The sequence below is a fragment of the Myxocyprinus asiaticus genome, chromosome 22 (genome assembly GCF_019703515.2).
Source record: "Myxocyprinus asiaticus isolate MX2 ecotype Aquarium Trade chromosome 22, UBuf_Myxa_2, whole genome shotgun sequence".
NCBI classification, from domain to species: domain Eukaryota; kingdom Metazoa; phylum Chordata; class Actinopteri; order Cypriniformes; family Catostomidae; genus Myxocyprinus; species Myxocyprinus asiaticus.
The window spans coordinates 39,632,325-39,653,959 of record NC_059365.1 but is presented as its reverse complement, the minus strand read 5'-3'; the positions used below and the strand labels follow the sequence as shown (position 1 = coordinate 39,653,959).

Sequence of the window (21,635 nt, the reverse complement as noted above, 5' to 3'; positions counted from 1 at the left end):
GAATTGGGCATTCCAAATTGGGGAGAGAAGGGGAGAAATAAAAAAAAACCAACCAAAAAAATAAATAACCCTCAATATTAGGCTCGAAACCTACCCAAGTATGTGAATGCAGGCACTTCTAGCTACTCAAGATCGATTTCATATATCCGAAAATTGTCAGACTGCAATTCATGACATAATGCAAGTACGCATTACATTTTCAGCATTACCACAAGGTGCGCTATAGCTGACATAATTGTGAACTGTCCGCATCTACTGTGAATTTATTTTTCAGGCCAACTACTCTCATGGCAGAGCAACAGTTTGAAGAGAATATTTCTTAGCTAGTAAGATGAAGTCAATATATTTATAGGAACTTACCTGAATAATAACACACCCAGTTTAATGGCACAGACTTTTGAAGTTGAGTTTATTGCCCCTGGAGTACTGATGTTTGTTACCACCACATTAACGCAAGAATGCACGTTAAGGATGTTCAACCAGACCATGCGTCGGCAATGCGTTGGCCAAGCGTTCGCATCTACATTCGTGTATTTGTGTAAAGTATGTTTCTGGCCTTACAGTATGCCAAAGGATTTAATCTTTGGTTGAACACAAAGTCATTCTGATCCAAACACAAGAAACAAGTGGGACAGCTTCTGAACAGCCTTTGTATGCACTATTACATTTAAGGACATTATTCACATATATTTACATTTATAGAAAGGGCTGTAATGCAGGAACCTGCTCATAGGTCTTGGTCTTGAGACCTCTTGAGAGCCTTGGTCTGTGTCTCATTACTCAATGTCATAGTCTGGATCTGGGTCACGGCTTTTGATCTTGTAAAGGACCACAGTCTATTTCCAACACACTAAAGTTGTACCTCAACCACAAGTCAGTACAGTTTCTTCACCATTCTCCAGAGGTACACAACATGTTTGGGATGAGGCCCTAAGTGGCAATGTATGGAAAAATTGGAAGCATTGAAAATAAGGTTACTCGATTCTTGGTTATCTGAAATGAATGTTGCAATAAATTCAACAACCTGTTCCCATTGAGATGATTGTGTTTCGCCGGCAGAATTTTGCTGTGCAAAAGGTAAATGTGTGGTAAGATCTTGGACAGGATCAAGTCCTCAAGAGATCTAGTCTTGGTCTGGGTCTTGGAGGGTCAGGTCATGACTCCAACTCCAGTTCCTAACCCAAAGCTCTCTCCATGTTTGACTTTGCAAATATAAAATTCCTGATAACATAAGGCCTACTGTAGCTTCCTTGTGCGATTTCTTCAGTTAGGACAGATAGTACGCTTTACTTTTACCACAAATTTGCACAGTTCAGTTTTTGGTAAAGGTGAACACCTCTTTTCTGATGATGACTCACCTGTCACTGTGAGGTGAGTCCCGCAGTGAGTCGTAAGAGTCTCCATATTTTAGGGGGCACTGTGGAGCATCAGGATAACCACAGTATGCTGCTCGGCGAGCGCGAGCCTCCATACACGCAGGGCTGCTGCATTTACTAGTGCCGACGGAAGAAGACAGCGCCCCCGACTGGCAGTCAGAGTGTATGCTGTCTGTCCGTTCCATACTCCACGTGCGCTCCTCGTGTCTTAGAAATGGGAACAACAAAAACAGAAGAAACATAAGAGAGATTTATGCAAGAGATAATGCACAGGTTCAAAAGAGGAAGGGAAAATTTAAGAGAAACAGAACTCTGAAGCCATGTTCAATATATATATATATATATATATATATATATATATGGTTTAAGGAAGGAAGGAAAGATGGATGAATGGATGGATGAATGGAAATTGTGTAGGAACTGGGTGGGTAAATTGGTGAGTGAATGAATGGATGGATGGATGGATGGATGGATGGATGGACGGACGAATGGATGAATGGGTGGGTGGATGGAAATTGTGTAGGATAACTGAATGGGTAAATAATTTGGTGAGTGGATGGATGGATGGATGGATGGGTGTATGGATGAAGGGATGGATGGATGGGTGGGTTGATAGATGATAAGTAGATGGATGAATGGAAGGATGGGTGGATGGGTGGATGGATGATGGATTGATGGATGAAGGGATGGATGGATGGGTGGGTGAATGGATGATGGGTAGATGGATGAATGGATGGATGGGTGGGTGAATGGATGATGGGTTGATGGATGAAGGGATGGATGGATGGATGGATGGGTGGGTGAATAGAAGATGAGTAGATGGATGAATGGAAGAATGGATGGATGGATGGATAGATGATGGGTGGATGGATGAAGGGATGGATGGATGGTCTGGTGGGTGGATAAATGGATGATGTGTGGATGGATGATGGGTGCCTGAATAGATGGATGGAAATTATGTAGGATAGCTGGGTCGGTGGTACATAAACTGGTGAATGAACAGATAGATGGATGGAAGTTGTGAAGGATTGATGGGTTGGTTAATGAATGGGTAAATAAGACAGATTGACGGGAATATAGATATATTGATGGAGTGATGAGAGAGAACAGTCAGTACCGTTGACTGGAAGTGTGAGAAGCTGTGGAAGTGTGGTGGGACCTCGACGACATTCGACTGCCTGAGAAATTGCCTGATGTCTCTGTTCCATGCCGTATTTCTCGCTCAGTTGCTGGGACATTCTTTGATATATACTGTAATAAAAAGGATTGTCATGAGATTGGTAGTCTGAACCTGAATTTCACTGTACCCCCATCCCCCTGCTGAGCTGCTTTCACACTGGGTTAATTTGTTCCAAACTGGAGGACATTTGGAAAATGCTTTCATCATCAACATGAGCACCACACCAACAATTTATCACTGCAAAATATACACAGTCAATTTACTTCCAGTATCCATTAACCCACTTTTCTGACCCCGCCTTCGTTAGTACCTTGGTGAGATTTGAAGATGGCTTTCACACCAATCAAACAACCAAACTTTATGGCCAGTTGAAACCACATCTACACCAAAACCTCTAGTGTGACATCCAAGGTTTATTGTGGTAGTTTCCCTGTTGAAAAGACCAGCATTGCTGGTCATCAGCATAACGTCGCTGTCTGATGAAAAACAAGTATCTCCAAAAAACTAATTTTTCAAGAGCAAGGAAATACTCGTTTTCTCATATACAATCTGACAAGATACTTGTTAAACAGACAGTCTGTTAAAACATCTATTCATTGGCCATTTTTTTGCACAATTCAAACAGTAGGAAGAAGTCATTTGGCACATTCCATCTATGATAAAATTTTTAAATTGCCAAAAGTGGAGATACATGTTTTTCATTGGACTGCGACAATGTTGGGATCTGGATGCAGGTCTCCAGCAAGGGAGGCTGGTGTGCTGATGTCCTCACCAGGCCTCATAATACTTTCTTGGTCAACCAGCAATATATTTTTTGCTGGTAAACACTATGGCTATGCAGGTCCACCAGTTAAAGCAACACCAAACCAGCACTAACCAGTCTCGAACAGCATGGACATGTATGCTGGCCTAAGCTGGTCTTTTCTGCATGGTTTCCAGATTTGCCTCTTGTGATGACCATTGGTGCAATCTATATGAAAAGAACTAGCTAGCTTGCAATTTAATGTAACTTGCAATTTAAGGCACAGGAGGATTAGCCATGCCTTTAATGATCAAATCTTCAAAATATGCAAATGATTTATCAACACACAGGGAATGAGGCCCAGATAAACTTACTTCCACCATGGGGATTTCCTCCGGGCCAAGGCCTGGGTGGTTGGGTCCATTGGCCAGCATACGGTTTGGATGCTCCGCACACATGTTCTGGTGCAGGTGGTTATGCATCTTCTTTCTTTGTTTCCTGTTGAGAGATCCATTCTGCAATCTGATCTGCATCTATACTACGTCAGCAAAGGCTCAGGGCCCAGTTGCAAGACACTCCTTAAGCTAAGAAGGCCATTAGTGAAAATAGCCTTACAATTATAACTAAGGGTTTTCTTAACTTAAGGGGTTTCTTGCAACCCAGCCCAGGTCTGATATTCAAAACTTATAATGAACATGCTTTTTCAACCCAGTTTCATAACAAGTTGAAATAATAGTATGAGATGGAGAAATCGTAAGAAATTGTATGAGTTGGCTCATACAAAAACATTCAACATTTACTCCCATACAGAAAAATAAACGAACCAACGAACAATGCTATTACGATTTTTTTAATTAGTTTAACCCAAACCTAAACCTAACCATAAAGTCTAACCCATTACCCAAACCCTAACCATGATTTAAATAGGAAAATAACTTTTGTGTACCACAGAAGAAAGAGAAACATCTGGATTTTGAACAAGACAAGACGATAATAAACTGCCGTCACCTAGCAGACTCCAAACAACTCTATTTTGGCCAAGGGTGTCACACCTACCAACTGTTTTGTGGTGATCTCGCACTCTTCAGTCGGAGGTATGACACCCTTGCCAATTTAGTAAGGTGGAGAGGTGACAAACATTCAAACTTTCCCAGACTCTCTCTCTCTCTCTGATTTTCTGTCACGTGGAGCTCTCCGAAATAACAACAGGAGTACCGCGTGAACATAAACAATTGTAATAGAGTGATTTAGGATGCGATTCATGCAGTAACTTTGCCTTGTGAATGTGTAAAATTGTGTATTGATTACCTCGAGGCTTGCAGTAGAACTTGTATTTCCATATGCAGCTTTTAATGCGTAATGTATATACAGTATGTTGAACAAAAACAGACAGCTCTGCCTCTGCTTTCTGATTTTATTAGTCATTTTAGTGTTGGAGAACTCCAGAAAAATGCTTGGTGACAGAATCACTATTACATTCAGTGTTTGTGATGATATGAGGCTGTGAGAGGGATCACTGATAAAAATGTTCAGATCAGTATGACGTCTTGTCAGTTCTTCAGTAAAAGAAACTCATTGGTCACTTGACGAGACAGCAAGAGTCCATCCCGGAGACAAAAATATTTTTTTCTGTCATGTTTGATCTGCTTTTTCAGTTCTCAGTGCCATTAACTCAGCAGGGAGTCCCGATGGTCAAGGGAATGACCACCCGCTAGCCAAGGGAATGACCACCCGCTGGCAGACGCTAATGCACGCTTCGTCTCTGAACTACTGGCCGGCGATTACGTAAATAAAGGTTATGTCTGAAAATCGATGAAAATATCGGCTAGTGTGACGTTAGCTTTACAGTTTTTTTTTGTACATACAGTACATCTGTCATTTGTGTTGCACAAATAAATAATGAGTAACCAAATTTGTTCACAGACGATTCCTTTCCATAAATAAAGCGTTGGACAGGAGACTAACTAATATTTGATGCCTGTTTTGTATCAGTTTGAAATTCTGTTTGTTGATTGTTTAGACTTTATGGCAACAAAAATCGTACCTTTTTGTACAAGATAAGTCTTACGACATATTACAATTCCACCATGTCATACAAATTTTTTAAATTTGAGTTGTCATGAGACTATGCTGGAATTACCAATGGGGTATTTCCAGATAAAGATGATATAACTGTAATAATCCATGTTTGAAATGCCACCTATAGACATATGTTATGAATAATCTTATCTTTAATTTCGTTCATCAAGTTCCATATAAAAAGTGAAAATTATCACATAAGATGAAGTACATGACATTTGTAAAGTATTTAATTTACTGGATTTCCCAGAAATATGCATTACGATTATATATAAATGTTTAATATATAAACCATTTTCTGTTGAATTTCCAGCAAAAATAACTTTCGTTACTAAAATAAAAATAAATATCGTTACATGATATAAATTACTCATACATCATATACGATTTTGGTTATACCGCCACCCATAAAGTGGATACATGTTTAGGTATGCTTTTTCACTGTAATCAGTGAGTGTGCATAGCTCTATTTGGCGATCAACAGAGCTCCTGGGGCTTACTTGGTTTTGCAGTATGCCACCACACACACGATGCCAACCACCAGCAGTGCCACGCAGATGCCAGTTATCGTCAGCACACGTTTTTGGTACAGCTCCTCAGCCTCTGAATGAACAAGACGTGGAAAAGCACACATATATGCACAGACGTAGACACACATATACAAAACGCCCATTAAGCACAAAGACACACATAAATACAAACACACAACCACGGCCACAGTTTAGATAAGGTCAAACTAACCTGTTCAGGCTAGATTTAAAAAAACTTAGTTCAAAACATTAGTCATATTTGTTCTAGCTAAAAATGAACATATCCAACTGTCTCAACTAGTTAAAATTACAAACTTATTTTTTAATGGGCACTGAGGGCTAGAAGATGTCATTCTAAAAACATGTCTCAGAAAGCTAATATCAGGCAGCTTGCACTGCAAAAAAGAATTAAAACAGGATACATTTACTTGAGAAGCAAAATTGTGTAAGACATTAACACTTTTTAAAAGAAAACAGGCCCATATTGCATATTGGTTTTTTTTTGTTTATAACAAGAACAAGAACAAAATGTTCTTTAAAACAAGAAAATAATTTGTATGGATTACGTTTGTCGATTTAATGCATTAATTCAGTGGGATTAATTATATAAAAGATAATGCGTTAAGTAAATTAACACAATTAATCATGTCCCCTGATTCTACCAACTGAGAAGTTTGTACTTGATTTAAGCTTTAAGTACGACCTTCATGTTTTTGAAAGATGCAGTCAGCAGGGGACAGCCGCAACCCCAGTTGTACAGGCAACTCGCAGCTTTACAGTCAACAAACAGACAGCTGTTAAAAGACAGCTTGATGGAGCACAACAGAATACAGGGCAAGAGTTGTTTTGAAATGTTTCAGACTACATATAACTTGACAAAGCATACTAAAATGCAGCATTTATGGTGCGAGACACTGAGAACCATTGAAACACAATGCAACCATACTGAGACACTCCAAAAGTATCTGACACTCCAAAAGTATCTGGCATGTGTACATAGACCAACAAAAACAGTGCAGACAGTAATTATTATATATATATATATATATATATATATATATATATATATATATATATATATATATATTTAATTATTAATAATTAAATATTGATAAATGTGATTAATTGTGATTCATTGGATTAATTAATCAACATCACATGTAATTTACAGTATATGATAACCAGGGTTGGGAGGGTTACTTTTAAATTGTATTCCACAACAGATTACAGAATACATGCTGTAAAATGTAATTTGTAACATATTCCGTTAGATTACTCAAGGTCAGTATTGTAATCTAAATACTTTGGATTTCTTCTTCAGCACTGGTAGATTTTTTCACTTGTTTTGACTATTAAAAATCTGCCAGTACAGTAAGACAGAATACACGTTAAAAATACATTCTCTGAAAAAAGCCTAATATGCAGTGTTGCCTCTAAAACAAGATAAAGCAAACTGATCTTGTTTTAAGGATTTTTTGTTTTAAGTAAGTCCAAACTTACATCAAACTTACAGTTGAAGTCTGAAGTTTACATACACCTTAGCCAAATACATTTAAACTCAGTTTTTCACAATTCCTGACATTTAATCGTAGAAAGCATTCCCTGTCTTAGGTCAGTTAGGATCACTACTTTATTTAAAGAATGTGAAATGTCAGAATAATAGTAGAGAGAATTATTTATTTCAGCTTTTATTTCTTTCATCACATTCCCAGTGGGTCAGAAGTTTACATACACTTTGTTAGTATTTGGCAGCATTGCCTTTAAATTGTTTAACTTGGTTCAAACGTTTTCGGTAGCCTTCCACAAGCTGGAATTTTGGCCCATTCTTCCAGACAGAACTGGTGTAACTGAGTCAGGTTTGTAGGCCTCCTTGCTCGCACACGTTTTCAGTTCTGCCCACACATTTTCTATCAGTCTGAGGTCAGGGCTTTGTGATGGTCACTCCAGTATCTTGACTTTGTCCTTAAGCCATTTTGCCACAACTCTGGAGGTATACTTGGGGTTATTGTCCATTTGGAAGACCCATTTGTGACCGAGCTTTAACTTCCTGGCTGATGTCTTGAGATGTTGCTTCAATATATCCACATAATTTTCCTTCTTCATGATGCCATCTATTTTGTGAAGTGCACCAGTCCCTCCTGCAGCAAAGCACCCCCACAACATGATGCTGCCACCCCCATGCATGTTGGGATGGTGTTCTTTGGCTTGCAAGCCTATCCCTTTTTCCTCCAAACATAACGATGGTCATTATGGCCAAAAAGTTCAATTTTTGTTTCATCAGACCAGAGGAAATTTCTCCAAAAAGTAAGATCTTTGACCCCATGTGCACTTGCAAACTGTAGTCTGACTTTTTTATTGCGGTTTTGGAGCAGTGTCTTCTTCCTTGCTGAGCAGCCTTTCAGGTTATGTCGATAAAGGACTCGTTTTAATGTGGATATAGATACTTGTCTACCTTTTTTACTCCAGCATCTTCACATGGTCCTTTGCTGTTGTTCTGGGACTGATTTGCACTTTTTGCTCCAAACTACGGTCATCTCTAGTAGACAGAATGCATCTCCTACCTGAGCGGTATGATGGCTGCGTGGTCACATGGTTTTTATACTTGCATACTATTGTTTGTACAGATGAACGTGGTACCTTCAAGCATTTGGAAATTGGTCCCAAGGATGAACCAGACTTGTGGAGGTCCACAATTTCTTTTCTTTAGTCTTGGCTGATTTCTTTTGAGTTTCCCATGATGTCCAGCAAAGAGGCACTGAGTTTGAAGGTAGGCCTTAAAATACATCCACAGGTACACATCCAATTCAGTACACCTCATATCAGAAGCTAATTGGCTAATTGCCTAAAGGCTTGACATAATTTTCTCGAATATTCCAAGCTGCTTAAAGACACCGTTAATTTAGTGTATGTAAACTTCTGACCCACTGGAATTGTGATATAGTCAATTAAAAGTGAAACATTCTGTCTGTAAACAATTGTTGGAAAAATTACTTGTGTCATGCACAAAATAGATGTCCTAAACGACTTGCCAAAACAATAGTTTGCTAATATGAAATCTGTGGAGTGGTTAAAAAATAAGTTTTAATGACTTCAACCTAAGTGTATGTAAACTTCTGACTTCAACTGTACTTCTCTATCTGCTTGTATGAATGTAACACATCTTAAGAAAGTGTTTCACCTGTGTTCAAATGCTCCTCAGATCGCATCATTTATATGGATAAAAGTTTTCCAACAGAATATACTAAATACTAAATCATACAAATGAAAATAAAGTGCAAAGTACCTCTTCAGTTATCAAAATAATATTTGAATGTAACTATTCTGATTACCAACTATTTAAATTGTAAATGTAGTGGAATACAGTTACTAATATTTTGTATTATAAATACGTAATCCCATTACATGTATTCCGTTACTCCCCAACCCTGATGATAACAACTATTAATCGATTGACAGCCCTAGTAAAAACAATATAAATAAATTGTATAAACACATTTTGTAAATAAAATAAATGAAACAAGAAATAATACAAGAAATGTTCTTTGAAAATAAGTATTATTTTCTGTCTTTGTATTATAAAAAAGTATTCAATTTTGTTCATAAAATAAATGTATCGTGTTTTAATGATGTGGTGTTTTTACTGGAAAATGAGTTAAAAAATATTGATTAAAAAAATGATTTTGTGCAGTGTTGTAAAGCGTAGATATGCTGCTGTATCTGTCAGCCAGGGTTTAACATAAAGCATACTATGTTAAAACAGTGGGAGAAAGTTTGGCTACTTTCGGTATTCCACACATCCTGTGCAAAACTGTAAACTACACATAATGTAGTTTTTGCTAGATGTGTTTATAAAATGAAATCTCTGCCCCTCTCAAAGTCCATGACATGCATTATCCTAAGTATAATTCTAAGATTTTGGAAGACAGAGCAATCTTATATTCTTATGTTATATTACTATTGCCTATATTCTTGCATAAGAGCATGCCTCTCAAATAGGGTTAAAACACTCAAACTGAGTTCTTTGGAGAAGGCTATTCATAAAAGTTAATTGTCAAAAGCAGTGGGGAATAATTAGGGCAACAAAATTTACAGTTCTCATTAAATATGTACTGTAAATTCCAGCTAAATGTCCTTTAAAGTCAACATGAAATCCAGATTAACTTGCCTAATATTTGGTCATCTTTCACAATGTCATGTTATTCCTAAGGAAAACAAATGTTGATGTAATCTTTCATTAAAATGCTCCGCCTCTGAAACGACTTTCCTTTTTGACTTGTCACAAAACCCGCTTTTCAACCCCTCACCTTTAAATCCCACCTTTCATGATCTAGTCAGTTCCCAATGGATAAGATCAAGTGCCGCTCTGCATTTTATTTTCATTGAATATCCGGTTTTACTTGGAAATCACATTACAGAAGCACAATGGGTTGTGAACGCTGTTTCATGTTGACTTTAAATCTGCTTTAAATAAAAAAATTTACAGGTTTTATGAAGACCGTCTATACAGATGTTTTGAACACATTATATATATATATAATGTTTATATAAGTTTGCATACCCTGGCAGAAATTGTGAAATTTTGGCATTGATTTTTAAAATATGACTGATCATGCAAAAAAACTGTCTTTTATTTAAGGATAGTGATCATATGAAGCCATTTATTATCACATAGTTATGTTTGGCTCCTTTTCAAATCATAATGATAACAGAAATCTCCCAAATGGCCCTGATCAAAAGTTTATATACCCTTGAATGTTTGGCCTTGTTACAGACACACAAGGTGACACACACAGGTTTAAAATGGCAATTAAAGGTTAATTTCCCACACCTGTGGCTTTTAAAACTGCAATTAGTGTCTGTGTATAAATAGTCAATGAGTTTGTTAGCTTCCACGTGGATGCACTGAGCAGGCTAGATACTGAGCCATGGGTAGCAGAAAAGAACTGTCAAAAGACCTGCATAACAAGGTAATGGAACTTTATAAAGATGGAAAAGGATATAAAAAGATATCCAAAGCCTTGAAAATGCCAGTCAGTACTGTTCAATCACTTATTAAGAAGTGGAACATTTGGGGATCTCTTGATTCCAAGCCAAGGTCAAGTAGACCAAGAAAGATTTCAACCACAAATGCCAGAAGAATTGTTCGGGATACAAAGAAAAACCCACAGGTAGCCTCAGGAGAAATACAGGCTTCTCTGGAAAAAGATGGTGTGGTTGTTTCAAGGAGCAAAATATGACAATACTTGAACAAAAATGAGCTGCATGGTCGAGTTGCCAGAAAGAAGCCTTTACTGCGCCAATGCCACAAAAAAGCCTGATTACAATATGCCCGACAACACCTTGACACGTCTCACAGCTTCTGGCACACTGTAATTTGGAGTGACGAGACCAAAATAGAGCTTTATGGTCAAAACCATAAGCACTATGTTTGGATTGTGGTCAACAAGGCCTATAGTGAAAAGAATACCATCCCCACTGTGAAGCATGGTGGTGGCTCACTGATGTTTTGGGGGTGTGTGAGCTCTAAAGGCACGGGGAATCTTGTGAAAATTGATGGCAAGATGAATGCAGCATGTTATCAGAAAATACTGGCAGACAATTTGCATTCTTCTGCACGAAAGCTGCGCATGGGACGCTCTTGAACTTTCCAGCACGACAATGACCCTAAGCACAAGGCCAAGTTGACCCTCCAGTGTTACAGCAGAAAAAGGTGAAGGTTCTGGAGTGGCCATCACAGTCTCCTGACCTTAATATCATCGAGCCACTCTGAGGAGATCTCAAACGTGCGGTTCATGCAGGACGACCAAAGACTTTGCATGACTTGGAAGCATTTTGCCAGGATGAATGGGCAGCTATACCACCTGCAAGAATTTGGGGACTGCATGCTGTCATTGATGCTAAAGGGGGCAATACACATTATTAAGAACTAAGGGTATGCAGACTTTTGAACAGGGGTCATTTCATTTTTTTCTTTGTTGCCATGTTTTGTTTTATGATTGTGCCATTCTGTTCGAACCTACAGTTGAATATGAATCCCATAAGAAATAAAAGAAATGTGTTTTGCCTGCTAACTCATGTTTTCTTTAAAAATGATACATATATTACCAATTCTCCAAGGGTATGCAAACTTTTGAGCACAACTGTATTTATATAAATATATAGGTCTAATTTTTGAATATGACAATATTGGAAACATCCTCTAGTGTGCTACAGGTACAGAGGAAACAAACAGAACATGGAGATAGGGAACGAAAAAACAGATGGGAGGAAGGAGAGGAGACAATCGAGGGCTAACAGTAGGAAATGAGTGTGTAATAAAAGAGAAATGCGGGGAGGGAGAAGGGAGGGGGCGGTTGAGTCAGACACTGATATTGCATTGCATGCTTGTTACAGGAAACAGACATCAGAGTACACAAGAGAAATAAAACTTAGAGCAAGATATATACACACTAACTGTTAATGTACTCAGAGAAATAAAGAGAAGAGGTGCAACACAAATTTTTGTCTCACTCGGCTCTGAGATGTACAGTATGTTGTCAGAAGATAAAAATGGGAATTTTGTCATTAATAGAGAATTAGAAAATAGATCTGTAGTTCTCAACTGGCTTTGATTCAGGACCCAGATTTTACATTGGACATCAAGTAGCAACACAACATGATACCAAAATCTTACAAAAGTAAACAAAAGTGTCCCTAGAATCCAATATTGAAATTAGGGCAGTCAATTGACAACAATTTGGATTTAAATAATTACATGATTTGCCAACTAATTAAATTAATCACAATTAACTGCATATCTAAATATTTGTAAAGAAAGGCCCCCAATTAAAATTATTCAATATATAATTATTAAATAACTACTTTATATAAATATATGTACAGAATATAATTCATGTAATTAAAATACATAACATTATTGTAAAGTTTAAAGCATCGATTAGACGATACAAAAGTGGCTTATGTAGGCAATATATTGTTTATTTCCATATCAATGAAAACAAGCCTATAATTGGTCTACAGTCCACAGCAATCCATTTTGTGTTTTTAGGTCGCTGTGCCAAGTTAAACATAGTTTGAAACTTAGAAAAACCTGTCTTAAAAACCCTGCATTCAGAGTTGCGCTCCATCCAGCTGTGTTTGAACGCAAGAACGCATCCTCATCTTGTGCTGTCTGCTATCTTTAAGTGTGGTTTGTTGTCTGTACAGTTGCATGTTGCCTCTACAGCTGTAGTTGTGCTTACTGCCCCCTGCTGACTGGGACTCACAAAAACATGAAGGCGATACTTATGCTGCTTTCAGCTGCCATTGGAATTATCGTAAATACACTCGGAAGTTCCTAGTCTCCAAGCATAGCCAGACTGGTCTTCAACTGGTCTAGCTGGTCTTCTACCTGGCTAAGATGGTGCTCAGATGGTCTCCTAGCTGGACCAGCTAATGAGTGGCCAAAACCCCTATAAAACCAGCAAACAAACCAGCCTGGCCAGGTTGGGAGACCAGCCAAAAACAGCAGGGTAATTTTATTGTTCCATATTCCTAAAATGAGTGTCACTCTGAGCTGACAAAGTAAATCAAAAGCTGAGGATGTATTTGTGTTCAAATATAGGACAGAGAAAACAGAACGAGACGAATTCTGATGTGAAAAAGCTTCACTATGTCATAAAATTACACTACCGTTCAAAGGTTTAGGGTCACTTACTCATTCTTTATTATTATTATTTTTCACATTTAAGGATAATAGTAAAGTCATTAAGACTATGGAAGAACAGAAATGGAACTATGGGAATTAAGTTGTGACTAAAGAAATCCAAAATAAATCAAAACTGTGTTATATTTTAGCATCTTCAAAGTAGCCACCCTTTGCATAGAATTTGCAGACATGTACTCTTGACATTTTCTCAAACAACTTCTTGAGGTATCAACTTGGGATGCTTTTTAAACAGTATTGAAGGAGTTCCCATCATTACTGGGCACTTATTAGCTGCTTTTTATTATTATTATTATTATTATTCGGTCCAAGTCATCCATTTCAAAAACTTTATTTTTATTTTTATTTTTTTAATAAATTTTAGTTTTATAATGAAATAAATTAATATGGTGGCGCAATTATCTTTTTGTCTACAAAACTAATTTCAAACATTTAAGCATACGCCTTCAGATCAAAAGATTTTTAAGATCATGAGAAACATTTCAGTCAAGTGACCCCAAACATTTGAACAGCAGTGTATGTCATGAGCCTTAAAAACTAAAGAATCAAACAAATAATAACTTCATACCCATGATTTCAATTCCAAGATGCTCTGCCAATGCAGAAAGTTGACAATGTAAAACAAAGAAAAAACAAGAAAACAGGTTTCAGGTAAAAACTTCAATTTGTTGAGTTAGAGGCGGCTTATGAGTTTAGTAGTGTTGTTCGATTTGGTTTTGTTTGAGAGACTGAGGTGAGTGACTGTACGTTACAGACAAACACTGGCCAACTCCAAATTCCCCATGAAATCGAAAACAAACAAAAATACCAATAAACAACACAACACCTTTTTGTTAAGAATACATACAGTATGAAGCGTACAAATGCATGCAGACATATAGACAGCCACACTTATTGCCGTATTTACTAGACCTAATTTCTTTGTTAAAAAAACCCCAAAGAAACAAACAAAAGTATTACAAAGAAAAGCACAATGTACAACACAAAAACACTCAGTCAAGTACAAATGAGTGTAGACACAAATAATATAGATTCTAATGATTTATAGGCAAACTGACAAACGTTTAAGTCACAATATTACACTTTTCATGGTATGTACTTCAACTTCATCGATATTCAGCATTTGTTTTCCATTGCAAATGTGCAGCAGTTAAAACACATCTTGAGCTAGAGCATGCATGTTACTGTTTCTCTAGCAATATAGTACTGTTTGGAAAGCAGTAGTGCTAGAGGTCAAAAGGTCATGCACCATGCCTCAGTCTCAGAACAATGTTGATAATCAGGAAAAACAGCATCAATATCACTCAACAACCACAATCTTACATGAGTCCCTATTAAAACTAATTAAAACTTAGTTCACACTCTTAATTACTGTATATTATGTCTTGTTAAATGTATATAATTTACTATATAAATGTAACACAGATATTGATATATGGGAACCGAATATATAAGATGATATGCTTTATTTTTTTCATTTGCACACACACACACACACACACACACAAAAGGATTTTTGCTGCTTGTTCAACTTACTTAAAATGAACTAAAGCAACACAATTCTAGAACATTTTGTCACAACTTGATTTCATTGCATTGCGATGCACTGATGTGAAAATTTTTGGCCGATACTGATACCGATTTTAACAAAAAACTATTGGCTGATAACAATACCAATATTTTGCCACTTACCTTATTTTGTCATCAGATCACTGTTTTACTTATAAATTCTTAACAAATGTACAGATGTACAAAAGTGTTTTTTTTTATTTTTTTTTACTGCTCTAACAATAAATAATTTCCATTGAGCATGGATTGGATCTGTTGAACACATGACAGGACTAAATTTTAAAGAGAGACACAGTGAAAGATACATACAAGATAAAAAATAAAATGGCTATATATGTTAACATGATGATTGATATGAAAAAAGGTAATTTTGTACTTCTAAAACATTTTTGCACTTCTGTTTTTGCAGTTTAAAACACAGCCTTTTAAGGTTTAGTAATTGCACAATGCCATTTTGCAATTTCAATCTTAATTCAATCAATTGCTTTAATGGATATCATACCAATATCTCAGAAGTTAACAGTTTTAACAAAGAGTGTGACTAATTAATTATAAATAAAACAATAAGTTTTTCATATTGCCATTTTCATGCTTATAACTGATATGCAGATGGTTTTAATTAGGTCAATTATTGGCCGATAAATATCAGCAGCCGGTGCATCTTTAGTTGCATTCTATCCATTTAAATTTGTAAAATGAAAGTTTACTTAATCCATTTGAGTTGGGACTACATGAATACTTTTTGTGGTGTTGATGTAGCATTGATGAAACTGGGCAGGGCTCTTCCATTTCCATTTCCCAGCATGCTTTGCATAGGACAATATATGGAGAGTAAATGTAAAAAGTAAGTGTTATTTTATATGTTTTTGTGCAAGATGAATATAAAGTGGAATACTAGTTAGAGTTTAATGTTTTGTCATGTTGAGCTTTAGAAGAGTTTCTGTTATGTTGGAGTTTTGGGGTTACCATTATTGTGAAGAGTGGAGCTTGAGCTAACAATGAGGACATGTAGATGTCACACATGAAATTGATTGCTCGCTTCGTTAAGCAATTGCTGTGTTACCCATAGCATAGTTACTAAACTACACTCTGTAGTGCTTCTGACCAGCATGTTTTTAGCATGCTAACATTTACTTTCACTAGTTAGTACACTAAGAAACGAAAGAGATTTATTTGGAGTACGATTGACACATTTAATTTTGATGGGTTTACCCAATTCAAAAAAGTTATTTCTACACAAAGTGTTTGTGTTGAGATTACATAGTAAATTTAAGTAAAGAAAACTCATTTCAAACACATGGAACCACTGTCCATAATTGAGTAAAATTCAGCCAAAAAAAAACGATTTTTTTTGAGTAGCACTATTCTTTATCTTTTGGTAAAATCTCTTCAATAATATATCAATACAATATACATACAATATCCCTTTAAGCAAACACTTCAAATGAATGACGTTCTACTTAAATATCCCCATTGACTCAAACCAAATAGAAACTCAAATGGGCACACAGAGGCAGACATATACAGTACATGCACACACACATCATAGACAGCATGCAGCTTCAGGGCAGAGAGACAGACAGACAGACAGACAGACAGACAAACAGAAAAAAAAAATGGACATACTGTAGAAACCGGCCATAACGGAGGTTTGACAGCGTTCACCAGTATAATCATTTGGACACCTGATGGAGGGAAACAATCCCACAGAGGAAGAAAGGTACAAAAGGGAGGGGGAGAGGGTAGAGAGAGAGATACGAAAGACATGCAGTTAGAACAACAGAGAACAACCCATGTGACCCATCCCAAGGCAGAGCTGTTTCAACTGATGATGTATACAGGATGTGAATACTAGTTACCTGAAGCGCTTCTTTACAAACGGGTTCATTTTCACAAGGTCTTATTTAACTGTAATATATTAAAGTCTTCTGGAGGCATTCAACAGAGAAACAACCTGAAATGTAAGTCCTTTTTCAGTGAAAATCTTGAAGTCTGTTGAAGTTCACAGTAGCACACCTTCACGCAAGAATTTGCGTTGTTTTAAGCGCTAAACATCACAAGTTCTCACCTGAACACATATGCGTGAGGATGAGTAAATTATTACACTTTTTTTTTTTTTTTTTGTGTACTATTCCTTCAACTACATTTTTAAGTATTTTTAAAAAGCATTAATCAAATGCACTCTCTAAACTGTCCTCTCTCTCATATGTAGAGTTGGTCCAAAATCATGGCCGGGTCTAAGGGCTTTTCCTTGTGCCATTTGATTTGACATTTTTTTTCCTAATGCAATGACATTCAGACTTTTTAAAATAGGCCTACTTTTTGGGGTCAGTGTAGATCAAACATAATCAAAACTAAACTTAACCCATTACATCTCTACTAACTCATAAACTGCAAATCAGTTCCATTTCTGTGATCTTCTATAAAAAAACTCACTTTGAGAAGAAGGTCCCAAGACAAACAGAAGCAAAATAAACTCCATAAAAGCTTCATAATTGTGCCAAAAGTTCCTCTGGTCATGAGCTTTTGTTATTTATATACTGAGGGAATTTTAGAGTTCAGATTCTACCATTTACTCTGCCTGCAGAATTTACTACAGAGGTCAGTGGGACAGAGTGCATTTCATTTGGCTCAGAAGCTACAGTAATGCGCGCACACGCACGCACGCACACACACATACACACACACTAAGATTACATATTAAGGTATAAAGGTAATGCTCTGTGAAGAATGGTGGGCGGTATGTATACACTGTAAAATGGTAGAAATGTGTCCACCATACTACGATTTATACAATGGTAGATATATTTGTCCGGCTATTGGGTGGGCAGGAATGCTTTGCATTATTTACATGCCAAAATGAGAAAGAAACATGGGGTAATGCAAAAATACAGAGCATGACATGTTCCAAACTATCGGCTATTTTACATAAGCTCTGAATGTGGCTGATCTTTCTTTTTTTAAAGTTAGTTTTACAGTTTTGAGTTATTTGTTTTTAACTCAAGTTACATAATGTGAAACTGGTTTTGAACTGATGCCAGATTTTTGATTAATTTAATCTGAATAATTGGTAACACTTTACATTATATAAAATGTAAAGTGTTCCCTTTGTTAAGGGTTTATAAAGGGCTTCATTAATGAACAATAACTAATTTACAAATGCATTATAATTCATTGATATGTGGTTATAACAACATGAATAAAAGGGGTGACTGTCATGCAATACTTGCCAAATAGTGAACCATTTTACCTCACATGTTATAAATAATTAATAACACTTATTCAACATTAATAACCTATGAAAATGTACCTTAATGTAAAGTGAACATTTACAAAGCATTTATTAAGGAGCTGCCCACAATAGAAACCTATGTACATAAAGTTCAGTATGGTTTAATGATCATCAGGCTTTATTATAAGATATACAGTATGCTGTGAATGAGCACACAGACCTGAAAAATGTTTTTGCAGAGGACTTTAGGTAATTAGGACTAGGTAAGTTGGGACAGCACTCGGAGTAGCACCATTCTTTTGACATCAATGTGACATGGAAAGTGACAACACAAGTGAGCCAAGACATTACAGTAATGAATATAAACACTAAGCAGACTGTAGCAAAATGACATAATCCCTCCTTTTAATCTCATTATAACAGTCTATTTTTTCTGCATTGTGACATAAATAATGAATTCTGGCATTTCATGATTTTGATTACTATACGGATGAATAAGTGTATTTATTAAGACTTTATAACATGTAAGTTAACATGCAACCTATTTGCCAAGTATTACATAAATGTCACCCTTTTTATTCATGTTTTATAACCGAATATCAATTATTTATAATGCTTTTGTAAATGAATTCTTATTAGGCAATCAATTATTTATAATACTTTTGTAAATGAATTCTTATTAGGCATTAATGAACTCCTTTATAAACCCTTTACAAAGGGAACATTAACATAAAGTGTTACCAAATAATCATATCTTTTGGTTTGTGTTCATCAGAAGTGCCTTTTATTTGTAAAGTAATTAATTCACTGGATCATCCAGAAATAGTCAATTACAACATTATTCTGCTGAAAAATAATAGTTTTACTATATAAAAAAAAAAGTTGGTGCTGATCAATATTTGCTGGAATAACCCTGATTTTCAATCACAGCTTTCATGCGTCTTGGCATGCTCTCTATCAGTCTTTCACTTTGCTGTTGGGTGATTTTATGTCACTCCTGGCATGAAAATTCATGCAGCTCAGCTTTGTTTGATGGCTTGTGGCCATCTATCTTCCTCTTGATCACATTCCAGAGATTTTCAGTGGGATTCAGGTCTGGAGATTGGGCTGGCCATGACAGGGTCTTGATCCAGTGGTCCTCCATCCACACCTTGATTGACCTGGTTGTGTGGCATGGAGCATTGTCCTGCTGGAAAAAAAACAATCCTCAGAGTTGGGGAACATTGTCAGAGCCAATCCTCCACCAAATTTCACAGTGGGTGTGAGACACTGTGGCTTGAAGGCCTCTCCAGGTCTCCATCTAACCATTAGACGACCAGGTGGAGGATCGGTGATGATCTGGGGGTCCTTCAGTAAGGCTGAAATCGGGCAGATTCATCTTTGTGAAGGACACATGAATCAAGCCACGTACAAGGTTATCCTGGAAGAAAACTTGCTTCCTTCTGCTCTGACAATGTTCCCCAACTATGAAGATTGGTTTTTCCAGCAGGACAATGCTCCATACAACACATCCAGGTCAATCAAGGTGTGGATGGAGGACCACTGGATCAAGACCCTATCATGGCCAGCCCAATCTCCAGACCTGAACCCCATTGAAAACCTCTGGAATGTGATCAAGAGGAAGATGGATGGCCACAAGCTATCAAAAAAAGCTGAGCTGCTTGAATTTTTGTGCCAGGAGTGGCATAAAATCACCCAACAGCAATGTGAAAGACTGGTAGAGAGCATGCCAAGACACATGAAAGCTGTGATTAAAAATCAGGGTTATTCCACCAAATTTTGATTTCTGAACTCTTCCTAAGTTAAAACATTAGTATTGTGTCATTTAAAAATTAATATGAACTTGTTTTCTTTGTATTATTCAAGGTCTGATAACACTGCATATTTTTTGTTATTTTGACCATTTGTCATTTTCTGCAAATAAATACTCTAAATGTCATGATCCGATGGGTCTGCCTGTCTTTTCCTGTGTGTCTGTGTGAGGTTGTTTTCCCTCATGTGTTTCCTTTTGCCGCGTGAATGGCGCGATTAGCATTTCTATGGGAATGCTCATTTGCACCGTTCACAAGCTGATTATCGCCACATGTCTTTTTAACCCTGTCTATTTATACCCTCTTGTTTCTCGTGTTTGTTTGTGTTAGTGTCTCAGTCTCGCCAGTCAGTCGGTCTTGTCCTGTTTGCTCTTTGTATTTGTCTTCTGCCAGTTTGTTCCTGTTTTGCTGCTCTCTGTTGGATTATCGCTCTGAAGACTGTCTGTTGGATTTACTTACCTTTGAAATACTTACCCTGTCATCGCTGTCATCCATATACTGCCCGGGTGTCCCAAGTAGGTCATCACTGTCATCATCCTCATCTCTGCCATTTTGTCTCCAGTCACCTGCAACCTGAGCCGGAACTCTTTACTATTTACATTTTTTCTACTGTGTTTTTCAATAAACTGTTATTGTTTCTCTGCATCCCTGGGTCCTCCACTCATTTCGTGACAGAACAATCTGGCCAAGAATGGACCCAGCAGAGGACACCTCTCTCCGTACCATCATCAACCAGCAGGGGGCGCTCCTCGATCATCAGCAGGACCAGCTCAACTCTGCTACTCATGCCATTGAAGAGATGGCAGGGAGGATAGCTGAATTAACATCAATGCTTCAACACCTACAGATCTCTCCCAGCGCCGGCCCCACCCCCACCCCCACCGTCGCTCCTCCCACTACTGTCTCTTCCATCAGATGCTCTGAGCCCCATCTGAATCTGCCAGCACCATACTCTGGTGAGCCCAAAACTTGTCGGTATTCCTGTCACAATGCTCTCTGGTTTTTGCTCTCCAACCATCGTCTTTTCCCTCTTAGAATGCCAAGGTAGCTTATGTGATCACACTTCTCTCCAGCTGGGCTTATGAGTGGGGAATGGCAATTTGGGACAATGGAAATCGGTGCTGCTCATCTTTCTACACCTTCTCGGATGAACTGTGCAAGGTGTTCGACCATGCTGCCACAGGCACGGAGACAGTGAGAGTGCTTTCGGAACTTCGTGAAGGCGTCAAGTCAGTGTCGGACTACTCTATTGAATTTTGCACTCTTGCTGCATCGTGTGGATGGAACGAGCAGGAACAGTGGGACTGGTTCCTGAATAGGCTTTCCAACTGGGTTAAAGACAAGATTTTTGCCCTGGACCTCCCTAAACGCCTCAATGATCTAGTTGATTTGGCCATCAGGGAGGATAATT

General features: G+C 37.4%; 1 protein-coding gene across 1 annotated transcript in view; it reads right to left on the bottom strand.

The window, feature by feature from the left end:
• Positions 1–21,635, bottom strand: part of nrg2b (neuregulin 2b) — a 141,269-nt gene that overhangs the window by 5,351 nt on the left and 114,283 nt on the right. Inside the window, exons 5-10 of the mRNA XM_051649279.1 lie at positions 16,808–16,866; positions 14,181–14,204; positions 5,878–5,980; positions 3,673–3,796; positions 2,494–2,627; positions 1,359–1,583 (exon numbers count right to left, since the gene is read on the bottom strand). Coding sequence (XP_051505239.1) covers positions 1,359–1,583; positions 2,494–2,627; positions 3,673–3,796; positions 5,878–5,980; positions 14,181–14,204; positions 16,808–16,866 — 669 coding nt within the window. The remainder of the gene's footprint in view (positions 1–1,358; positions 1,584–2,493; positions 2,628–3,672; positions 3,797–5,877; positions 5,981–14,180; positions 14,205–16,807; positions 16,867–21,635) is intronic.